This window comes from Neoarius graeffei, chromosome 24 (genome assembly GCF_027579695.1).
Source record: "Neoarius graeffei isolate fNeoGra1 chromosome 24, fNeoGra1.pri, whole genome shotgun sequence".
Lineage (NCBI taxonomy): Eukaryota > Metazoa > Chordata > Actinopteri > Siluriformes > Ariidae > Neoarius > Neoarius graeffei.
This window is the reverse complement of record NC_083592.1, coordinates 892470-916444: the sequence shown is the minus strand read 5'-3', so window position 1 is coordinate 916444 and position 23975 is coordinate 892470. Positions and strand designations below refer to the sequence as shown.

General features: G+C 44.9%; 1 protein-coding gene across 1 annotated transcript in view; it reads left to right on the top strand.

The window, feature by feature from the left end:
* Positions 1 to 23975, top strand: part of LOC132872685 (sperm flagellar protein 2-like) — a 236466-nt gene that overhangs the window by 203178 nt on the left and 9313 nt on the right. The window contains exons 29-30 of the mRNA XM_060907666.1: positions 13860 to 14095; positions 14188 to 14264. Coding sequence (XP_060763649.1) covers positions 13860 to 14095; positions 14188 to 14264 — 313 coding nt within the window. The remainder of the gene's footprint in view (positions 1 to 13859; positions 14096 to 14187; positions 14265 to 23975) is intronic.

Below are 23975 nucleotides of genomic sequence, written 5' to 3'. Positions count from 1 at the left end.
AATGACTCCAGGAATCACTGAGTAAATGACTCCAGGAATCACTGGGTAAATGACTCCAGGGAAAATGACTCCAGGAATCACTGGGTAAATGACTCCAGGGCAAATGACTCCAGGGTAAATGACTCCAGGGATCACTGGGTAAATGACTCCAGGGCAAATGACTCCAGGGCAAATGACTCCAGGGCAAATGACTCCAGGAATCACTGGGTAAATGACTCCAGTGTAAATGACTCCAGGGTAAATGACTCCAGGGTAAATGACTCCAGGAATCACTGGGTAAATGACTCCAGGGCAAATGACTCCAGGAATCACTGGGTAAATGACTCCAGGGTAAATGACTCCAGGGATCACTGGGTAAATGACTCCAGGGAAAATGACTCCAGGAATCACTGGGTAAATGACTCCAGGGCAAATGACTCCAGGGTAAATGACTCCAGGGATCACTGGGTAAATGACTCCAGGGCAAATGACTCCAGGGCAAATGACTCCAGGGCAAATGACTCCAGGGCAAATGACTCCAGGGCAAATGACTCCAGGAATCACTGGGTAAATGACTCCAGTGTAAATGACTCCAGGGTAAATGACTCCAGGGTAAATGACTCCAGGAATCACTGGGTAAATGACTCCAGGGCAAATGACTCCAGGAATCACTGGGTAAATGACTCCAGGGTAAATGACTCCAGGGATCACTGGGTAAATGACTCCAGGGCAAATGACTCCAGGAATCACTGTGTAAATGACTCCAGGGTAAATGACTCCAGGAATCACTGGGTAAATGACTCCAGGGTAAATGACTCCAGGAATCACTGGGTAAATGACTGCAGGGCAAATGACTCCAGGGATCACTGGGTAAATGACTCCAGGGTAAATGACTCCAGGGTAAATGACTCCAGGGATCACTGGGTAAATGACTCCAGGGCAAATGACTCCAGGAATCACTGGGTAAATGACTCCAGGGAAAATGACTCCAGGAATCACTGGGTAAATGACTCCACAAATCACTGGGTAAATGACTCCAGGGTAAACGAATCCAGGAATCACTGGGTAAATGACTCCAGGGCAAATGACACCAGGAATCACTGGGTAAATGACTCCAGGGTAAATGACTCCAGGAATCACTGGGTAAATGACTCCAGGGCAAATGACTCCAGGAATCACTGGGTAAATGACTCCAGGGCAAATGACTCCAGGAATCACTGGGTAAATGACTCCAGGGATCACTGGGTAAATGACTCCAGGGTAAATGACTCCAGGGATCACTGGGTAAATGACTCCAGGAATCACTGGGTAAATGACTCCAGGGTAAATGACTCCAGGGATCACTGGGTAAATGACTCCAGGGCAAATGACTCCAGGAATCACTGGGTAAATGACTCCAGGGTAAATGACTCCAGGGTAAATGACTCCAGGAATCACTGGGTAAATGACTCCAGGGTAAATGACTCCAGGGATCACTGGGTAAATGACTCCAGGGCAAATGACTCCAGGGATCACTGGGTAAATGACTCCAGGGTAAATGACTCCAGGGTAAATGACTCCAGGAATCACTGGGTAAATGACTCCAGTGTAAATGACTCCAGGGTAAATGACTCCAGGGCAAATGACTCCAGGAATCACTGGGTAAATGACTCCAGTGTAAATGACTCCAGGGTAAATGACTCCAGGGTAAATGACTCCAGGAATCACTGGGTAAATGACTCCAGGGCAAATGACTCCAGGAATCACTGGGTAAATGACTCCAGGGTAAATGACTCCAGGAATCACTGGGTAAATGACTCCAGGGATCACTGGGTAAATGATTCCAGGGTAAATGACTCCAGGGATCACTGGGTAAATGACTCCAGGAATCACTGGGTAAATGACTCCAGGGTAAATGACTCCAGGGCAAATGACTCCAGGGATCACTGGGTAAATGACTCCAGGGTAAATGACTCCAGGGTAAATGACTCCAGGAATCACTGGGTAAATGACTCCAGTGTAAATGACTCCAGGGTAAATGACTCCAGGAATCACTGGGTAAATGACTCCAGTGTAAATGACTCCAGGGTAAATGACTCCAGGGTAAATGACTCCAGGAATCACTGGGTAAATGACTCCAGGGCAAATGACTCCAGGAATCACTGGGTAAATGACTCCAGGGTAAATGACTCCAGGAATCACTGGGTAAATGACTCCAGGGTAAATGACTCCAGGGATCACTGGGTAAATGACTCCAGGGCAAATGACTCCAGGAATCACTGGGTAAATGACTCCAGGGAAAATGACTCCAGGAATCACTGGGTAAATGACTCCACGAATCACTGGGTAAATGACTCCAGGGTAAACGAATCCAGGAATCACTGGGTAAATGACTCCAGGGCAAATGACACCAGGAATCACTGGGTAAATGACTCCAGGGTAAATGACTCCAGGAATCACTGGGTAAATGACTCCAGGGCAAATGACTCCAGGAATCACTGGGTAAATGACTCCAGGGCAAATGACTCCAGGAATCACTGGGTAAATGACTCCAGGGATCACTGGGTAAATGACTCCAGGGTAAATGACTCCAGGGATCACTGGGTAAATGACTCCAGGAATCACTGGGTAAATGACTCCAGGAATCACTGGGTAAATGACTCCAGGGTAAATGACTCCAGGAATCACTGGGTAAATGACTCCAGGGCAAATGACTCCAGGAATCACTGGGTAAATGACTCCAGGGTAAATTACTCCAGGGCAAATGACTCCAGGAATCACTGGGTAAATGACTCCAGGGCAAATGACTCCAGGAATCACTGGGTAAATGACTCCAGGGTAAATGACTTCAGGAATCACTGGGTAAATGACTCCAGGGTAAATGACTCCAGGGTAAATGACTACAGGAATCACTGGGTAAATGACTCCAGGGCAAATGACTCCAGGAATCACTGGGTAAATGACTCCAGGGTAAATGACTCCAGGGATCACTGGGTAAATGACTCCAGGGCAAATGACTCCAGGAATCACTGGGTAAATGACTCCAGGGCAAATGACTCCAGGAATCACTGGGTAAATGACTCCAGGGTAAATGACTCCAGGAATCACTGAGTAAATGACTCCAGGGCAAATGACTCCAGGGTAAATGACTCCAGGAATCACTGGGTAAATGACTCCAGGGCAAATGACTCCAGGGTAAATGACTCCAGGAATCACTGAGTAAATGACTCCAGGGCAAATGACTCCAGGGTAAATGACTCCAGGAATCACTGAGTAAATGACTCCAGGGCAAATGACTCCAGGGTAAATGACTCCAGGGATCACTGGGTAAATGACTCCAGGGCAAATGACTCCAGGAATCACTGGGTAAATGACTCCAGGGTAAATGACTCCAGGAATCACTGGGTAAATGACTCCAGGGTAAATGACTCCAGGGTAAATGACTCCAGGAATCACTGGGTAAATGACTCCAGGGCAAATGACTCCAGGAATCACTGAGTAAATGACTCCAGGGATCACTGGGTAAATGACTCCAGGGCAAATGACTCCAGGAATCACTGGGTAAATGACTCCAGGGCAAATGACTCCAGGAATCACTGGGTAAATGACTCCAGGGTAAATGAATCCAGGGATCACTGGGTAAATGACTCCAGGGCAAATGACTCCAGGAATCACTGGGTAAATGACTCCAGGGCAAATGACTCCAGGAATCACTGGGTAAATGACTCCAGGGTAAATGACTCCAGGAATCACTGGGTAAATGACTCCAGGGCAAATGACTCCAGGAATCACTGGGTAAATGACTCCAGGGCAAATGACTCCAGGATTCACTGGGTAAATGACTCCAGGGTAAATGACTCCAGGAATCACTGGGTAAATGACTCCAGGGATCACTGGGTAAATGACTCCAGAGTAAATGACTCCAGGGATCACTGGGTAAATGACTCCAGGAATCACTGGTTAAATGACTCCTGGGTAAATGACTCCAGGAATCACTGGGTAAATGACTCCAGGAATCACTGGGTAAATGACTCCAGGGCAAATGACTCCAGGAATCACTGGGTAAATGACTCCAGGGCAAATGACTCCAGGAATCACTGGGTAAATGACTCCAGGGTAAATGACTCCAGGAATCACTGGGTAAATGACTCCAGGGCAAATGACTCCAGGAATCACTGGGTAAATGACTCCAGGGTAAATGACTCCAGGGTAAATGACTCCAGGAATCACTGGGTAAATGACTCCAGGGCAAATGACTCCAGGAATCACTGGGTAAATGACTCCAGGGTAAATGACTCCAGGGTAAATGACTCCAGGAATCACTGGGTAAATGACTCCAGGGTAAATGACTCCAGGGTAAATGACTCCAGGAATCACTGGGTAAATGACTGCAGGGCAAATGACTCCAGGAATCACTGGGTAAATGACTCCAGGGTAAATGACTCCAGGAATCACTGAGTAAATGACTCCAGGGTAAATGACTCCAGTGCAAATGACTCCAGGAATCACTGGGTAAATGACTCCAGGGCAAATGACTACAGGAATCACTGGGTAAATGACTCCAGGGTAAATGACTCCAGGAATCACTGGGTAAATGACTCCAGGGTAAATGACTCCAGGAATCACTGGGTAAATGACTCCAGGGCAAATGACTCCAGGAATCACTGGGTAAATGACTCCAGGGTAAATGACTCCAGGAATCACTGGGTAAATGACTCCAGGGTAAATGACTCCAGGAATCACTGGGTAAATGACTCCAGGGCAAATGACTCCAGGAATCACTGGGTAAATGACTCCAGGGTAAATGACTCCAGGAATCACTGAGTAAATGACTCCAGGGTAAATGACTCCAGGGCAAATGACTCCAGGAATCACTGGGTAAATGACTCCAGGGCAAATGACTCCAGGAATCACTGGGTAAATGACTCCAGGGTAAATGACTCCAGGAATCACTGGGTAAATGACTCCAGGGCAAATGACTCCAGGAATCACTGGGTAAATGACTCCAGGGTAAATGACTCCAGGAATCACTGGGTAAATGACTGCAGGGTAAATGACTCCAGGAATCACTGGGTAAATGACTCCATGGCAAATGACTCCAGGAATCACTGGGTAAATGACTCCAGGAATCACTGGGTAAATGACTCCAGGAATCACTGGGTAAATGACTCCAGGGTAAATGACTCCAGGAATCACTGGGTAAATGACTCCAGGGCAAATGACTCCAGGAATCACTGGGTAAATGACTCCAGGGTAAATTACTCCAGGGCAAATGACTCCAGGAATCACTGGGTAAATGACTCCAGGGCAAATGACTCCAGGAATCACTGGGTAAATGACTCCAGGGTAAATGACTTCAGGAATCACTGGGTAAATGACTCCAGGGTAAATGACTCCAGGGTAAATGACTACAGGAATCACTGGGTAAATGACTCCAGGGCAAATGACTCCAGGAATCACTGGGTAAATGACTCCAGGGTAAATGACTCCAGGGATCACTGGGTAAATGACTCCAGGGCAAATGACTCCAGGAATCACTGGGTAAATGACTCCAGGGCAAATGACTCCAGGAATCACTGGGTAAATGACTCCAGGGTAAATGACTCCAGGAATCACTGAGTAAATGACTCCAGGGCAAATGACTCCAGGGTAAATGACTCCAGGAATCACTGGGTAAATGACTCCAGGGCAAATGACTCCAGGGTAAATGACTCCAGGAATCACTGAGTAAATGACTCCAGGGCAAATGACTCCAGGGTAAATGACTCCAGGAATCACTGAGTAAATGACTCCAGGGCAAATGACTCCAGGGTAAATGACTCCAGGGATCACTGGGTAAATGACTCCAGGGCAAATGACTCCAGGAATCACTGGGTAAATGACTCCAGGGTAAATGACTCCAGGGTAAATGACTCCAGGAATCACTGGGTAAATGACTCCAGGGCAAATGACTCCAGGAATCACTGAGTAAATGACTCCAGGGATCACTGGGTAAATGACTCCAGGGCAAATGACTCCAGGAATCACTGGGTAAATGACTCCAGGGCAAATGACTCCAGGAATCACTGGGTAAATGACTCCAGGGTAAATGAATCCAGGGATCACTGGGTAAATGACTCCAGGGCAAATGACTCCAGGAATCACTGGGTAAATGACTCCAGGGCAAATGACTCCAGGAATCACTGGGTAAATGACTCCAGGGTAAATGACTCCAGGAATCACTGGGTAAATGACTCCAGGGCAAATGACTCCAGGAATCACTGGGTAAATGACTCCAGGGCAAATGACTCCAGGATTCACTGGGTAAATGACTCCAGGGTAAATGACTCCAGGAATCACTGGGTAAATGACTCCAGGGATCACTGGGTAAATGACTCCAGAGTAAATGACTCCAGGGATCACTGGGTAAATGACTCCAGGAATCACTGGTTAAATGACTCCTGGGTAAATGACTCCAGGAATCACTGGGTAAATGACTCCAGGAATCACTGGGTAAATGACTCCAGGGCAAATGACTCCAGGAATCACTGGGTAAATGACTCCAGGGCAAATGACTCCAGGAATCACTGGGTAAATGACTCCAGGGTAAATGACTCCAGGAATCACTGGGTAAATGACTCCAGGGCAAATGACTCCAGGAATCACTGGGTAAATGACTCCAGGGTAAATGACTCCAGGGTAAATGACTCCAGGAATCACTGGGTAAATGACTCCAGGGCAAATGACTCCAGGAATCACTGGGTAAATGACTCCAGGGTAAATGACTCCAGGGTAAATGACTCCAGGAATCACTGGGTAAATGACTCCAGGGTGAATGACTCCTGGGTAAATGACTCCAGGAATCACTGGGTAAATGACTCCAGGGCAAATGACTCCAGGAATCACTGGGTAAATGACTCCAGGGTAAATGACTCCAGGAATCACTGAGTAAATGACTCCAGGGTAAATGACTCCAGTGCAAATGACTCCAGGAATCACTGGGTAAATGACTCCAGGGCAAATGACTACAGGAATCACTGGGTAAATGACTCCAGGGTAAATGACTCCAGGAATCACTGGGTAAATGACTCCAGGGTAAATGACTCCAGGAATCACTGGGTAAATGACTCCAGGGCAAATGACTCCAGGAATCACTGGGTAAATGACTCCAGGGTAAATGACTCCAGGAATCACTGGGTAAATGACTCCAGGGTAAATGACTCCAGGAATCACTGGGTAAATGACTCCAGGGCAAATGACTCCAGGAATCACTGGGTAAATGACTCCAGGGTAAATGACTCCAGGAATCACTGAGTAAATGACTCCAGGGTAAATGACTCCAGGGCAAATGACTCCAGGAATCACTGGGTAAATGACTCCAGGGCAAATGACTCCAGGAATCACTGGGTAAATGACTCCAGGGTAAATGACTCCAGGAATCACTGGGTAAATGACTCCAGGGCAAATGACTCCAGGAATCACTGGGTAAATGACTCCAGGGTAAATGACTCCAGGAATCACTGGGTAAATGACTGCAGGGTAAATGACTCCAGGAATCACTGGGTAAATGACTCCATGGCAAATGACTCCAGGAATCACTGGGTAAATGACTCCAGGGTAAATGACTCCAGGAATCACTGGGTAAATGACTCCAGGGCAAATGACTCCAGGAATCACTGGGTAAATGACTCCAGGGATCACTGGGTAAATGACTCCAGAGTAAATGACTCCAGGAATCACTGGGTAAATGACTCCAGGGCAAATGACTCCAGGAATCACTGGGTAAATGACTCCAGGGCAAATGACTCCAGGAATCACTGGGTAAATGACTCCAGGGTAAATGACTCCAGGAATCACTGGGTAAATGACTCCAGGGATCACTGGGTAAATGACTCCAGGGTAAATGACTCCAGGGATCACTGGGTAAATGACTCCAGGAATCACTGGGTAAATGACTCCAGGGTAAATGACTCCAGGAATCACTGGGTAAATGACTCCAGGGTAAATGACTCCAGGAATCACTGGGTAAATGACTCCTGGGTGTTTCTCAATACTAAGTACACACAGTATGGACTTGTGCACTTGGTAAGTCATCTTGCAAGAATGAACTCGCAAAGACTTGAGAACAGAGAACACATCACTGTGGATTGGAGATGAGTTCTTGCTATTGCACAATCAAACAACACGGCTGATTTCACCAGCCATTAATTAGAAATGGTTTTATACACCGCTGTACGGCACGGTGGTGTAGTGGTCATCACTGTCACCTCACAGCAAGAAGGTTCTGGGTTTAAACCTCATGGCCGACGGGGGCCCTTCTGTGTGGAGTTTGCATGCTCTCCCTGTGCGGGTTTCCTCCGGGTGCTCCGGTTTCCCCCGCAGTCCAAAGACATGCAGGTTCAGTAAAAATCCCCAGCCACTGGGGTTGGACAGGTCAGTACACATTAGATCAGGGGTGCCAAACTCATTTTGCTCAGGGGCCACATGGAGGAAAATCCATTCCTGCGCGGGCCGGAGCGGTAAAATCATGGCATAATAGATTAAAAATAACGACAACTTCAGATTGTTTTCTTTGTTTGTTTGGTTCAAAATAGTACAAGAACATTCTGAAAATTGTACACACAAACTGTACACATCACAAGTAAACAAAACACAGTGACAAAACACTTCAAATTAGTTAAAAAATTCTGAGGACAAAATTGGTGCAATTTCAAGAACACAATGCCTCAGTGATTGGAACTTAGACTTTGTCTCAGTGTTTCTACAAAGGCATACAACTTTAAGTCACAGACTATCTGGGATTGAACAAAAACAACTCTTCTACCGTAGGTATCAAATACCTCATTTGTCATTTCCACATCTTAATTCCGAGCTAAATCACCACACCATACAAACTGAAACTATTCAAGAGGGTTGAGTCACTCCCTGCCTTGTAGGCTACACTAGTTATTGATAGAAAAATAAAAGCTGTGCAATGCATAAACAATTTCAATAAAACAAACTTATGAACTATGAATTATTACAGTAAATCACACACTGTTCACTTTCTTTAAACCTCCACAGAAGATATTCATTTTCACAGAACTATATCAGGGTGTTTCTCATGCAGCATTTTAAGTGCATTCAACCCACGGTATATTTTACTCCTGAAACCTGGCGTCGTTTAGCTTTCACAAGTGCATCGATATCAGGTGTCACATCCTGAGTGACAGCCAGTTTCAGGATGTCATTTAAGTGCTTGTGCGTGAGCCTTGAACGCAGCTTTGTTTTATTGATGCTCATTACGGAGAAAACTTGCTCACAAAGATATGTGGTTCCAAACATGTTTGCAGCAAGGGCTGTCAAGTTGGGGTAACCTGGCAAGAGATACTGATAAAATGCGTCAAAGCCAGCTGCGGCAAATTTGCCCTTCAAATCTGAGCCACACTGCAAGTCTGTTATTTCAAGTTGGATGTTGACGGGCAGATCAGAGGCATTCACGGTGAATGGAGAGCAAAAAACCTTGAAGTCTTTCAGTTCACCAAAAATCTGAAAGCGTTGCTCAAACTCCCGCAATAGTCCCGTTATCTTATCTTTGAACCACTTCATGTCTGCGGCATGTTGGGTCGCGCACACATCTTTCAGACAAGGAAAGTGAGCAGCATCACCACCCGTGAGTTGTCTCTCCCACAATGACAGCTTCAACTTGAACGCACATATGCGGTCATAATACTGCGTGACAACTTTGTTGCGCCCTTGCAGCATTTTGTTCAAGTTATTCAGGTGCTCTGTAACATCCACCATAAATGCAAGGTCCTGTATCCATTCTGTGGACTGAAATTCTAACACTGGTTTGCCCTTTTTTTCCATGAACTGTTCAATTTCCACTCGTAAATTAAAGAACCTCCTCAGCACAGCACCTCGGCTTAACCATCTTACCTCGGTGTGGTATGGCAGGCCATAGTTGAAGTCTTTCTCTCTGAGAAGGCTGTCAAACTGACGGTGATTCAGGCCTCTGGATCGAATGAAATTAACAGTTCGGACGACTACCTCCATGACGTTTTCCATCTTTAAAGGTCCCATGGCATCGTTTTTTCATTAACTGTGCGGTGGTCTCTAGTATGAATGAATGCCCTGTGAGCCGGTTTTGGTGAAAAAAATGCTGTGGTTCTCCTGTTTCAGGCTGTTCTAGTTTGGTGGAGGAGTGGGTGGCGGGAGAACGACAGGATTTCAGCTCTTATCATTAATATTCATGACATGTAAACGTGTTACCTCTGATTGGCTAACAGCACTGTGACGCTCCCTCCAGTGGGTCAGAACAAGCGGATGTGGGTGTCTTACTATGGCGAGAGAGAAGGAACAAACCGCGAAGGGAAAAATACCGCGCGCTGACGTCATTAAGGTGCGACGCGAGGAAATAAAATAAATTCAACAAATGTTTGGGTTTTTACTGAACAAACAAACAAATAAAATGAACAAGTGACTTAAAAGAATGTGGGTGTCTTTGTAAAAACTGTTTTGATTGGCTATTATAACAGAGCATGCTGCATGCTTTTTGGTTTTGTAGCGCAGAGTACCTGGCTAACTGCAGGAAGCGGTTAGCTGCACAGCTAATGTAGCCATTGCAAGGCTAACGTGGCACCGATTTTAAAACACGGCAAAACGACTTAACAGTTATACACTTACTTGTTCGGTGTTTGTGGCTGATGCGGCAGGGATGCTTGGTACGGACCCAGGCTTCAGTGACAGTTGATGTGCAAAACCTGCCCTGTACTGTCCCAAGTTGTGGAAACATTCATCAGGAAAATGCTTCCGACAAACATACACCGTCTTAGGTAGACTCGACGGTGTATTATTGGAGTAAATAAAATTAAGCCACTGCGTCTTCAGGGGCTCTCCCGTCGGCAGTAAAAACAGACTCCTTTCTGTGCTGTCACATCCATGTACAGCGCAATTTCCATGTTTGGTGGCAACTTTTGAGCTGGGTGGGCAATCCATACAGTGGGTGGGAATCCAGAGGGGGGGCGTGGGGATCATCTCCCTTGCTGACGTAGTAAAGGGAAGAGCCTATCAACGCGCCATTTTAACGCGCCATTCTCAAATGTTGACAAAGGGTGGGCAGAGTTTGGTTTACACATTATGAAATTTCTAGCCACTGGGGTGACTTAAGAAGGTCAGAGGAACTCATTTTAACATTAAAAAACCTCAGAAAGTGAAAATTTCATGCCATGGGACCTTTAATGACTTGCAACACAATGCCTCCTGATGCAAAATACAGTGAAAAGTCCAAAAATCACGTCCTTCATTTGCCATCTGAACTTTCTCTCTGAATCTTGTCACGACATCTGCTTTTTTCCTGATCATTGATGGCGCACCATCTGTAGCCAGGCTGACAGCGCGGGACCAGTCCACTCCGACCCTGTCCAGCGCTCCGACGAGGGCGGTGAAAATATCTCCTGCTGTTGTGGTATCCGTCATTGGCACCAGCTCCAAGAACTCCTAGGTGATGGTCAAAGTGTCATCAACTCCGCGGATGAATATGGCCAGTTGCGCAACATCTGTAATGTCCGTGCTTTCATCAAGTGCAACTGAAAAAGCAATAAATGACTTTACTTTGCGCTTCATTTGGCTATCCACATCCGCCGAAAGATCAGAAATCCTGTCTGAAACTGTGTTTCTTGTCAGACTGGTATTTGCAAAAGCCTGACGCTTTTCAGGGCACACAATCTCTGCAGCCTTCAGCATGCACGACTTCACAAATTCACCCCCACTGAATGGTTTTGAAGCCAGTGCAATTTTGTTAGCAATAAGGTAGCTAGCTTTCACTGCAGCATCGCCGATCTCTCGGCTGTGAGTAAACACAGACTGCTGTTTCTTCAGACCCGCCAACAAGTCATTCACCTTTTCTCTTCTCTGTTGTCCTTGCAAGTGGTTGTATTTTTCGGCATGAAGAGTCTCATAGTGGCGCCGAAGGTTATATTCTTTCAGCACTGAAACGTGCTGTGAACACACCGAACACACAGGTTTCCCATTCACCTCCGTAAATAAGTAGGACGATGACCATTTGTCTTGGAAAACTCTGCACTCTGTGTCGACTTTTCTCTTTTTTTATAAAGACATTTTGGGACAACGAGGGTGCCAAATCGCATAATGTTCAAAGTAGAAGACTTATTAGGCAGAACAAAAAGGTAGCTCCGGGCTAGCTGTCCTTGCTATACTTCCGCGCTATACCGCTCAGCGCGGCAAACAGTTTGCTTGCTTAACAGAATTGCTATTGTGACACCCAGTGGACACATTTAGAACAGCAGTTTCTTTTATTGTAAAATTGCAGCTCATTTTTATACTTTGTAAAATCATCTCGCGGGCTGGATTAAACCTGTTCGTGGGCCTGATCTGGCCCGCGGACCGTACGTTTGACACCCCTGCATTAGATACTCCCCAAGCCCAAATAGACTGGGGAGGGTTGCGTCAGGAAGCGCATCCGGTGTAAAACCTACACCAAATCAAATAAATCCACCATCCACTGCTATGATTAGTCTGACTAAAGGCAGTTAATGTCCCATTCTCATCCCATTCTCATTATCTCTAGCCGCTTTATCCTTCTACAGGGTCGCAGGCAAGCTGGAGCCTATCCCAGCTGACTATGGGCGAAAGGCGGGGTACACCCTGGACAAGTCGCCAGGTCATCACAGGGCTGACACATAGACACAGACAACCATTCACACTCACATTCACACCTACGCTCAATTTAGAGTCACCAGTTAACCTAACCTGCATGTCTTTGGACTGTGGGGGAAACCGGAGCACCCGGAGGAAACCCACGCGGACACGGGGAGAACATGCAAACTCCACACAGAAAGGCCCTCGCTGGCCCCGGGGCTCGAACCCAGGACCTTCTTGCTGTGAGGCGACAGCGCTAACCACTACACCACCGTGCCGCCGGCAGTTAATGTGATTAAAGATAATTTATACAGCATCAACAAATAAATGGATTCTTATAACACTTCTTCTCCACATCGATGCTTTTTATTACTTTGATCAAAAACATATTAAAAATAGGCCTCTCTGTAAAGTAGTTGTGTTGCTAGTGACCTTTGTTCATGACATAACAGTAAAGGAAAACAGTAAATCAGTAACTCCAAAGTAAAAGGAGCCTCTTTCTGAAATGTCAGCATTGTTTATATTCCATGTTGTTTGTAAGGTTTGACAGCCACATTACTCACAACTCACATCATTTTGTGTAAAAATACAATTTACATGCATCTCATCTCATTATCTGTAGCCGCTTTATCCTGTTCTACAGGGTCGCAGGTGAGCTGGAGCCTATCCCAGCTGACTACGGGCGAAAGGCGGGGTTCACCCTGGACAAGTCGCCAGGTCATCACAGGGCTGACACATAGACACAGACAACCATTCACACTCACATTCACACCTACGCTCAATTTAGAGTCACCAGTTAACCTAACCTGCATGTCTTTGGACTGTGGGGGAAACCGGAGCACCCGGAGGAAACCCACGTGGACAACATGCAAACTCCACACAGAAAGGCCCTCGCCGGCCACGGGGCTCGAACCCGGACCGTCTTGCTGTGAGGCGACAGCGCTAACCACTACACCACCGTGCCGCCCCGATTTACATGCATTTCATTAAAATAAGAAACCAAGCGCTCCGCCACAGTGATGATGCCACAATGAATCATGGGAGCGTCAGCTGTTTTCAGTTCATTCCTGTTGGCAAGTCACCATCCAATGCATCACTGATATTTCTGGATGATCAGGAACTCTTCCGTGTTTTTAATTATACCTGATATGTGTGACCATGTGAGGAGGTGAGAACACAAGTATTTAAAAGTACACATATTGCGAATCAGCCCAAGAATCTGTAGCTAAATATAATTTTTCAGTGTGTATACTGATTTGTGTTTTTTCTGTGTTTGCGTGTAGCATTGATCAGCTGGCAGCCATCATTCGTCACCACATTGAGATTGGATCACAGATCACACATGAGCTCACATTAGCATGTAACGACTTATTCATCAATGGAGACACGTGTGTGGTTGTGACTCCACCTCCTCCACCCAACCCACCCCCTCCTAAGGTGACCAATGAGGGCTTTCTCTCTCTAACTGTGCAGCAGCTGTACAACCTGCATTCCCACCTGCTCAACATCGCCCCTACAGGTTGCAAGGAGACGAGTATTTCATTTTTATAACAGTCATAAAAAATGTGTGTGTGATAATAAGTGTAATTGTGTGTGTGTGTGTGTGTGTAGGTCTGGTGTCCAGTGGCATTTTGTGTGAGGCTCTGACTCTCTGTGGAGCTTCAGATGTTTTGTGTGAAGACTCACAGGTACACCATCCTGACCTCTGACCTTTCACCTCTCACACTATCCAGTGTAACTGAACAGCTGTAATGTTTAAACGGTGATTTAGACCCAGAAGCATGACGTATCCTCCACACAGGAAGTGCTGAAGGAGGAGCCAGTAAAACACTAGCTAACATTACATGAGGAGATTAGCTTTCTAGCAATTCAATGTGTGTGTGTGTGTGTGTGTGTGTGTGTGTGTGTGTGTGTGTGTCAGAGCTTTACATTAACTTTTTTGCTCACCGGCCACTGTGGCTAGTGGTTTTCCCGAGTCACTAGCCATTCAGCCTTTTCACTAGCCACAATTTTGTTGCCAGGAAATCACAGTTTTTTCTTCACCATGATACGTTAAAGTTCGGAAGATCTAGATTTAATTATGAATGGCAGCGTTATAATGTATCTCTACAGTAGCACTCAAGTATTCAGTGCTGTTAAGGTCGCTCCCTATATGAAAACATGCAACCAGTTCAGACAAAAATATAAACAGAGTATTCTGTTTATTGAACTCAAATTCAAGCCCCTTACAATATGAAATATCGTATAATATGAAAAATAACATTCAGTACAACTGAACTATTTCAGCAACTTGTCTTACCATCCATCAAGCCGCCACGCGAGCCAGGCCAGGGGGATTTCGGACGCACGTTCAATAAACTTAAACTAAATTGCAAAGAAAATAGGATCTTCTATCCTTCTAAATATGCAACAACTTAAATATCCCGTTCAATGGTGTATGCGTGTGTAAATGTGAACAAAAAACTTCTATGTTAATTTGTATGTTCTGGTGTGTTCTAATGTGTTATCGTAGTCAAAAAACTATATCGCTCCTGACTGTAGCTAGCGTTTCTACTCAAATGCGCTCACCTGGCAGGCCTCACTTCCTGTCTACCTATTAAGAGTTCCTGGTGGGGTCATGAGTCAAAGTAAAAGTGCTAGCAGGGGGAGGTAATTTCAATAAAATAAAACTAAGAATAAATTGGCCCTAACATACTGGCCTCTAATTGTTAGCCATCTTGGGGAACAATTATCAAACGGAGACTAATTAAAGTTCTAAATCTAATGTCCAAATACATTAGTCTAAGTATAAATCTAAGTACATTATTATGGTGCAAGTCTCATGTTATCCGTGGTGATCTGCTTCCATCTTCTGCCTCCATAAGTAGGCATAGTTTGCTCACTGGCCTTTCAAGGATGTTCACTTTGGTCTTCACTAAAACACTTCGCACAAGACCTTTTGATCCAGGCAGAGGTTTGACCACTCTGCCCAGCTGCCAGGAGCTTCTAGGAGCAGTTTCGTCAATAATCACAACCAGGTCTCCGGTGGTTAGGTTTCTCCTGGGTCTATTCCATTTGATTTTTTTCCTGCATGAGCAGTAAGTATTCTTTTATCCATCTCAGCCAGAAAAGGTCCAATATGTATTGCACTTGTCTCCATCTTCGCTGGGAGTACAAGTCTCCTTTCTGGAAGAGTCCTGGTGGCATGACTGGTTTCGATTCCAACTGGAGAAGATGGTTTGGGGTAAGAGGTTCCAGATCATTTGGGTCACTAGTCACTGTAGTGATGGGTCGGTCATTCATGATGGACTCAACTTCACACAGTGCTGTTTGGAGAGCCTCGTCATCCAAGAGTTGTTCTTTCAGAACAGAATAAAGAATCTTTTTGACAAGACGAATTAACCTTTCCCACACTCATGATGTGCTCCAGAGGGTGGATTGAGAGACCACTTCACTCCTTCCTTTAGTAGTGCATGTTGGATTTTGGAGTGATCAATTTCCTTCAAAGCCTCTTGTAACTCTCTGTTTGCACCAATGAAGTTTGTGCCGCAATCTGATCTGATGCTTGACACTGGTCCTCTGCGGCAAATGAATCTGCGCAAAGCATTGATGCACAAGTCCGTGTTCAGGTAGCTCGCCACTTCAAGGTGCACTGCTCGGCAAACAAGACAAGTAAAGATAACTCCATAGCGTTTTACCTGTGACCGGCCCCGCTTTACCTCAATAGGCCCAAAGTAATCTACCCCCACATGGGTGAATGGAGGTTCATCTGGGGTTATGCGGTCCTGTGGCAAATCTGCCATCTTCTGCTGTTCCACCTTGGCTTGATATCTTCGGCAGAAGACGCACCTTTTGATGATTTTCCTAGCCATGGCATTAGCACAAGGTAGCCAGAATCGTTCTCTCAGCTTGGCTAGCATGTGACCTCGTCCTGAGTGACCCACTTGCAGATGGATTTGCTATAGGATCAGTCTAGAGGTGTGCGAGTTCTTTGGCAGAATTACTTGGTTCTTTAATTCACTTGATAAGGCCATTTTGTTGAGCCTACCTCCTACTCTCAAGATACCCTGGTCCAGGATTGGGTCCAGTTTGCGATGTGTGCTGGTTTTGGCACACAACTGTCCTCGCTTGAGTGAGTTGATTTCCTGCTGGAAGGCTTTTCTTTGTTCATAGTAAATAATGCACCCTTCCGCCTCCTGAAGGTCTTCTACAGTAAGTCCAACTTTTGCTTTGAACTTTAAGTCAGTCTGAGTGTTTCTAGTGACTCTACATAGTCTCCATTTTTGCAGGAGTACCCGAAACTTCAGCATCCAAGCTACGGCTCTTTTGAGTCTATTCCAGTTTGAGTAATACTCAATAAGCTTGCTTAGTGGGCTCTTTGCTTCTACAATCAGACGGTTCACTATCATTTCTTTTTTCACCTCGGGATCATTTGACTCGATGGGTGGAAAATCCTTTAGCGCATTTGGCCATTCAGTGTCTGGTTTAGCAAGAAACTCTGGTCCTTGGAACCATCTTTTGGACTTGAAGAAAGCCTCGATACTCAGACCACGTGAAACGTCATCAGCTGGATTTTCCTTCGAGCTGATGTGCCGCCACTGGTGTTTGTCTGAAAGCTCACGGATGTCTGAAATCCTGTTGGCCACGTAGGTTTTAAATCTTCTGTTCTCATTCTTTATGTATTTCAGCACAGATTCACTGTCTGTCCAAAAGGCTGAGGGCTCTAACTCCAATTCCAATTCTGACCTCAGCAGTCGATCCATCTTGGCTGCAAGTGTTGCTGAGGATAGCTCTAATCTAGGGATAGTCATTTGCTTCAACGGTGTCACTCTGGATTTCCCCAGAACAAGCGTCACATGGATTTCCCCCGCTCTGTTGGTCAGTCTAAGGTAGCTGACACTGCCATAGTCGTGTTCACTTGCATCACAAAAGTGATGCATCTGTGCCTTTTCAACTTGGCCAAAGTTCTTGGGCTTTATGCATCTGTCAATTTTAACTTTGGACAGTTGTTCCAGTTCAGCAAGCCACCTTTTCCAAGTAGTGAGGCAAGTCTCTGATTTGCCATCATCCCATCCACACTTCAGTTTGCAGAGGTCTTGGAGGATCTGCTTTGCTTTTAGGATGAATGGTGCCAAGAATCCTAAAGGATCATAAATAGAGCTGACGACTGATAGGATCCCCCGATGTGTCAGGGGTCTGTCCTGGAGAGCGACACGGAATATGAAGGTGTCCTTTTCGATGTTCCATTGAATTCCGAGAGCTCTCTCTAATGGCAGCTTCTCTCTGTCCAGGTCCAGTTCTTCGATCTGGTTTGCTTTGTATTCATCAGGAATGGAAGCAAGCACAGAGCGGCTGTTGCAAATCCACTTGGTGAGCTTGAATCCACCCTGAAAGCAGAGGTCTCTGAGTTCTTTGCAAAGGGTAATGGCCTGGTCTTCTGTTGCCACAGACTTAAGACAATCATCGACATAAAAGTTACATTTGATGGTCCTGCTCACCTCTTCAGCATACCCATGACCATGGTCATCTGCAGTCTTGTGCAGTGCGAAGTTGGCACATGTTGGAGAGGATATTGCTCCAAATAGGTGGACCGTCATCCGGTACTCCTCAAGGTTCTTTGATGTGTCGCCATCTGGCCACCACAGAAATCTCAACAGGTCTCGGTCATCCTTATAGATACGGACTTGGTGAAACATCCCCTCTATGTCTGCCATCATAGCAATGGGTTCTTGGCGGAACCTTAGCAGGACGGTGAGGAGAGGATTTGTCAGGTCAGGTCCTTGAAGTAGTTTATCATTGGGGGATGCTTGTTGGAATGTTGATGAACAATCAAATACCACTCTAAGGGTTTTCTTCCTTTTGTGATACACTGCATGATGTGGGATGTACCACACTTTTCCATCTTGCCTCTGAAGCCTGTTCTGTGGTACCGTCTCAGCATAGCCTTTATGGATGATTTCAGTCATAAAGCTCCTGTATTCCGAAGCATAAGTTGGATCTAATTTGAACTTTCTGATCAGGTTCAGGGTTCGTTGCTTGGCAACGTCACGGTTGTTCAGCATCATCACGTCTCGGTCACGCAGTGGAAGTGACATATAGTAATGTCCATTCTTAAGCATTACTGAGCTTTTGGCACTCCTCATGAACTTGTGATCTTCAGCAGACATCTCTTTCTTTTCATCGAATTTCCTCTCAGGAAAATCATGATTGTACTGCTGTACCAGTAGATCCTTCAACTCTGTCACAGAGATGTGGTTTGCAGTTAAAGTCAGCAATCTTGGGAACTCTTCAGCAGTGCAAGAGTTGAGTGGTCCATTGATCACCCATCCAAACACTGTCTTGACTGCATAAGGTCTGCTGTCTTCGGCATTGATAATCTGCCATGGTTCAAGGGCTCTTGGAGCATTCGATCCTATAAGGAGGTCAATGTCTGTGTCAATTTCATTCAGCTTGACTTCTTTCAAGTATGGCCAGTTTGAGATGTCCTTCTGAGTAGCAACGTTCTCTTTGGTCACTGGGATGGCATCTTGCGTGTAGACCTTAGGGAGTTTTACGAAGGTGTTCCCTTCCAGGTTGCCTACTTCCAGTCCAGAAAGCTCATAACTTGAGACAGTCTTGATCTGCCCCATCGTCCGTAGGAGAATCTCAATCTTACGGCCTCTAGCATTCAACTGTCTTCTCAGTCTCTCCGTACAGAACGTCCCTGAGCTGCCTGGATCCAGAAAGGTGTAGGTCAGCACAGACTTGCTTCCCTTTGTGGCTTTTACTTGCACTGGCACAATTGACAGAGCACAGTCTTTGACGGCCCCAGTTACTCCACCAGCTTTGAGGGTAACATGACTGCTGTTGATGGAGGTCTCCTTCTGTTTTACTGGTTCAATCGGCTTCACTTTGTCTAAATGCAAGATGGTGGGGTGTCTACCTTGACATTTCTCACAAGTCATCCTCCTTTTGCAATCTTTGCTCATGTGTCCTCTCAAAAGACATCCAAAAAAACCATTGTTTTTCAGAAACTCTACTGTGGCGACATATGGCTGTGTCTTCAACTTCTGGCAATCCTTTAGGTGATGTTTGCCTTCACAGAATGTGCAGACGACACAGGAGTCAGATATATTTTGACATTTAAATATGGGATCTTTTGAACATGTTCTAATGTTGTAAGCATCAGTCAACACTGCTACTGTTGTAGCAAAGCTACTGCCCTTGCTCCTGAGTTTGGCTGTTTGGAAATGGCTGCAGTCTTGGTCTTGTTGAAGTCTTGAATGTCACCAAACAGAGGGTCCAGGAGAATCTTGGCCTGCTTTTCCATAAAGACTACAAGGTTATGGAAACAGGCTCTGTGACCTGTTCTTTCCAAGATACCACATGCAGTGGATCTCCACTTCTCTTTCAGCTTGTAGGGCAATTTATTAATAATCAGTTTCATGTTGGATGGTAGATCTAACTCTTCCATGATCTTTAGGTCTTGCATTGTATTGCAGCAGCCTCTAAGATACAGTGCATAGCTCTGTAGTGCCTTACCATCATCGGACTTGATGCTTGTCCACTTCAGGACTTTATCCATGTATGCCATTGTAATTTTTAAGTAATCTCCAAAGTTCTCCTGTAGGAGTCGTTTAGCCTCATGATATCCTCTTGAAGGATCCATATGGAAGCAGCTTCGGACAAGTTCTCTGGGTTGGCCTGTCGTATACTGCTCGAGATAATACAGGCGATCTTGATTGTTTGCTGTTTTGTCTTCAATGCTGTATTCAAAGGCACGCATGAATGTTTTGAAACTTAATGGATCACCGTGAAAAGCTGGTATTGCTCTAACAGGTAATAGTGCTTGCTTATGTTGTAGTACAAGTAAATCAACAATGTCATTCTGTCTTTGCATGACAGAAGACAAACCGTCATAGTCTGGTCTTGACTCAGTATAAATGGGCTTTGGACCACTTTCCCTTGGAGGGATCTTCTCCTGCTTGAACTTTAAAGAGATTGGTGTCTTTGTGGCTGTGACAGACTGCTTTGGAGTTGAGATGGGACGCTTTGGGATTATCTGCGGTTGCTTTGTGATTGTAACAACTCTAGCAAGTCTAGGCTGTTGCAGAATTGTTTGCAGTGGTGTTTTAGGAACTGTAGATATTCTAGCAAACCCCACAGGTGACTGCTGTAGTCTTGATGTCTGTAAAGATGGTCTATGGCTTTCTAAGTAGGAGTTCATGCCATCTTCAGACCTTCCTGACTGCACATCAAAGCTTTCCAGGACCTTTATCTTGGCATCTGATGCTGCAATTTCTGCTTCGAGTTGGGTGTTTTCAATCTTTGAGTCTAAAAGCAATCTCTGTTGCTCAAGTGCATGCTTAGCATGCAATGCTTCCCTACGTGACAACAGTGCAGCTTGCTCAGCAAGAGCCTTCCTATGCGCAGAACTCACTGAAGATGATTTAGATCTACTAACATTAGAAATGCTATCATTTGGATGGATCAAATCTTGTGGATCTGTTGACTCTGGTGGATCTAATGCAGCCTCTGGTTCAACAGACTCTTGTTCTTCTACAGGCAATTCCTGTTCCTCTAATTCACCTTGCTGTACCATTAATTCCTCCCAATCCTGTTCCTCTACTAGGAAATCTTGAAATGGTTCCATCCTAGGTTCATACCATTCAGCTTTGTCTTTTTTCTTTTCCTCTTCAGGTAATACATTTTGCACGGCATCATGAGCATTCTTAAATTCTTCACAAAGTGATTGGAAAATAACAAAATGTGGTTTCACAGCATCAATATCCTTTTCTTGCATTGTCCTTTTAAGTTCATTCATTTTGCGTGTACATGTTGCTAATTTGCCTTTTCTGACCTTCTTTAGTTCCTTAATATGCTCATCCATTTCAGCAGATTGAGTACCATCCATAGTGGCCATTAATAATTGAAGGATTGAATGACCCTGTTTAATAGGCCTTTTAAATGCAGCGTGATTCACACAATTCAAACAAATAAACAAATCAAAAGTTCCACTGAGCCTAAACGTTTCTTTTAAACTGTAGGCTATTAAATCAACTATTCCTCACTCAATAAACAGGTTTGTTTCATTCACGCTCGGATGCACGAGCTTTAAAGGCTATGTTTAAGCGCTACAACCAAGCACTTCACTGTCGTGACAAAATAGGAAATAACGTAAGAGCACAATGCTATATTGTTGCAGTCTCAGCGTTCAAACATTTCAAGTCAAAGCACACTACACTGTATCAAACTTTCTCGACGTTTCTCAAGCACTCAATCAAAGAGTCAACGTTATGCTTGTCCAAATAAAACAGTCTGAGTTCGGGTGGGTTATCGTGTTACTCACAACCCGACGAAAGTTTTCACCCTCTGCCACTTTCTCCAAGGCAGCAGTTGTCCTGATAACAGCGTTGAATCCGCGTGGTTTATCCTCTGGTGTGGTTAATCCAATACAGAATGCTTTCGTAATCCTTGACAAAGTTTTTTGACTTTATTTCAGCAACTTGTCTTACCATCCATCAAGCCGCCACGCGAGCCAGGCCAGGGGGATTTCGGACGCACGTTCAATAAACTTAAACTAAATTGCAAAGAAAATAGGATCTTCTATCCTTCTAAATATGCAACAACTTAAATATCCCGTTCAATGGTGTATGCGTGTGTCAATGTAAATGTAAACGAAAAACTTCTATGTTAATTTGTATGTTCTGGTGTGTTCTAATGTGTTATTCTGTGTTATCGTGGTCAAAAAACTATATCGCTCCCGACTGGCTAGCGTTTCTACTCAAATGCGCTCACCTGGCAGGCCTCACTTCCTGTCTACCTATTAAGAGTTCCTGGTGGGGTCATGAGTCAAAGTAAAAGTGCTAGCAGGAGGAGGTAATTTCAATAAAATAAAACTAAGAATAAATTGGCCCTAACATGAACTGAGTCTAATATTAAAAGTCCAATGCAAAACATTTATCATTGAAAAACATTTGATGTTTTGATATGCAAGTATTCTGTGTATTATCAAGTATTATTATGTATATTATGTATTATCTATTAATAGTGTGTGTGAACATGTGTAGAGAGAGACATTAAATGTCCTCATTACATTCATCATCAGATGAGTCTGAATGGTCCATGAAAAATGGTCTTTGTGACCTGAGGCTTCCAGCAGGCCGTAAGTTGATAGCTGGGGCGGGTCAACTTCTTTCCAATCGCGTGAACATTTCTAAACAGCAGCTCCATCCTCTCCAGCTCAGCCGACTTCATGACAGCCAGGGACTGAAAGCAATGCTGTCCTGTAGTGACCAGCCGTCTTCGCCTGTTTTGATGTTATAGTACCGATGTGTGCATTTGACTTTTCGTGGTCCTTTATAGTTTCGAGTTTAAAATTACTGGTGCCTGTCTTTGCCAGACTTTCTACAGTCTTCGCAATACATGGTATTTTCGGTTTTGCTATGAACTAGCCAATCTCGCCCAAACTTCCATTTGTCATTGAACTGTCTTATCTTCCTTTTAGTGTCTTGTTCATCTCCATGGCTGGAGCCAGCTCTGAGGCCCCCGCGGTCCGGACCTCGGTCATTTTTAAGAGCTGAAAATACATTTGTACGCTAAATATTCAACTGGATAAAAAAATAAAGAATAACATTAAAATGTCTCCGTAAAAAGTGCATTGTTAATTATGTTAAACGTTGATTCTGTCTTCTGTGTGTGTTTGGTGTGCGCGGCTCTGAGACCAAGAACACAAAAGCAAATGAACGCGCGACTCGGGGGAGGAACGCAGTGCAGGAGACACGGGGTTTCCATGGTAACCATCAGCGCACTTTCATCAAGCTGTTAAATTTACATTTTCGAAGCAGCGCAGTTGTAGCCTGCCTTGTTTGTGATTTTAAAAATAAATCATTCGATAAGCCAAAGCAATAGAGTGGAAAGTTTCAACTTGTGTTTGCCTTGGATAACTTTGCCTAAAACATGGTGGTGTAGACTGATTTTTTTTCCCAGAATTTTTTTTGTGTGTGTGTTGGTGTAACGGATGCCAGATTGTTAATGTATCTCAGTTCCATAGGCTACATGGTTAGGGGATCTTTTGTCCTCATTGCTTGGGCCAGATCAAACCATTAAACAAGCTTAAATTATTCTTACTCTTGCCACATACATGATTTTTTTTTTTTCAAAACTGACGATATTCAGTTCAAACACCATTAAAAGTAATTTCAGGAATAGATCTCTTGTGTGGCGTGTAATTCACCCTCTCATTTAAATATGGTGGAAATGTTTCCGCGCGCGCTTTGCGCATCACGGACCTCGGTGACTTTAAAATGCTGCTCCTGCCCTGATCATCTCTGCCCCTTTTTCCCTGAGCAGCAGGGTTTGAAACTCCAGCTATGTGCCGCCACATAGTGCGCTTGTCAGTCGTCAGCAACTTTGTTACTTCGTTCATTAACCGCAGGTTA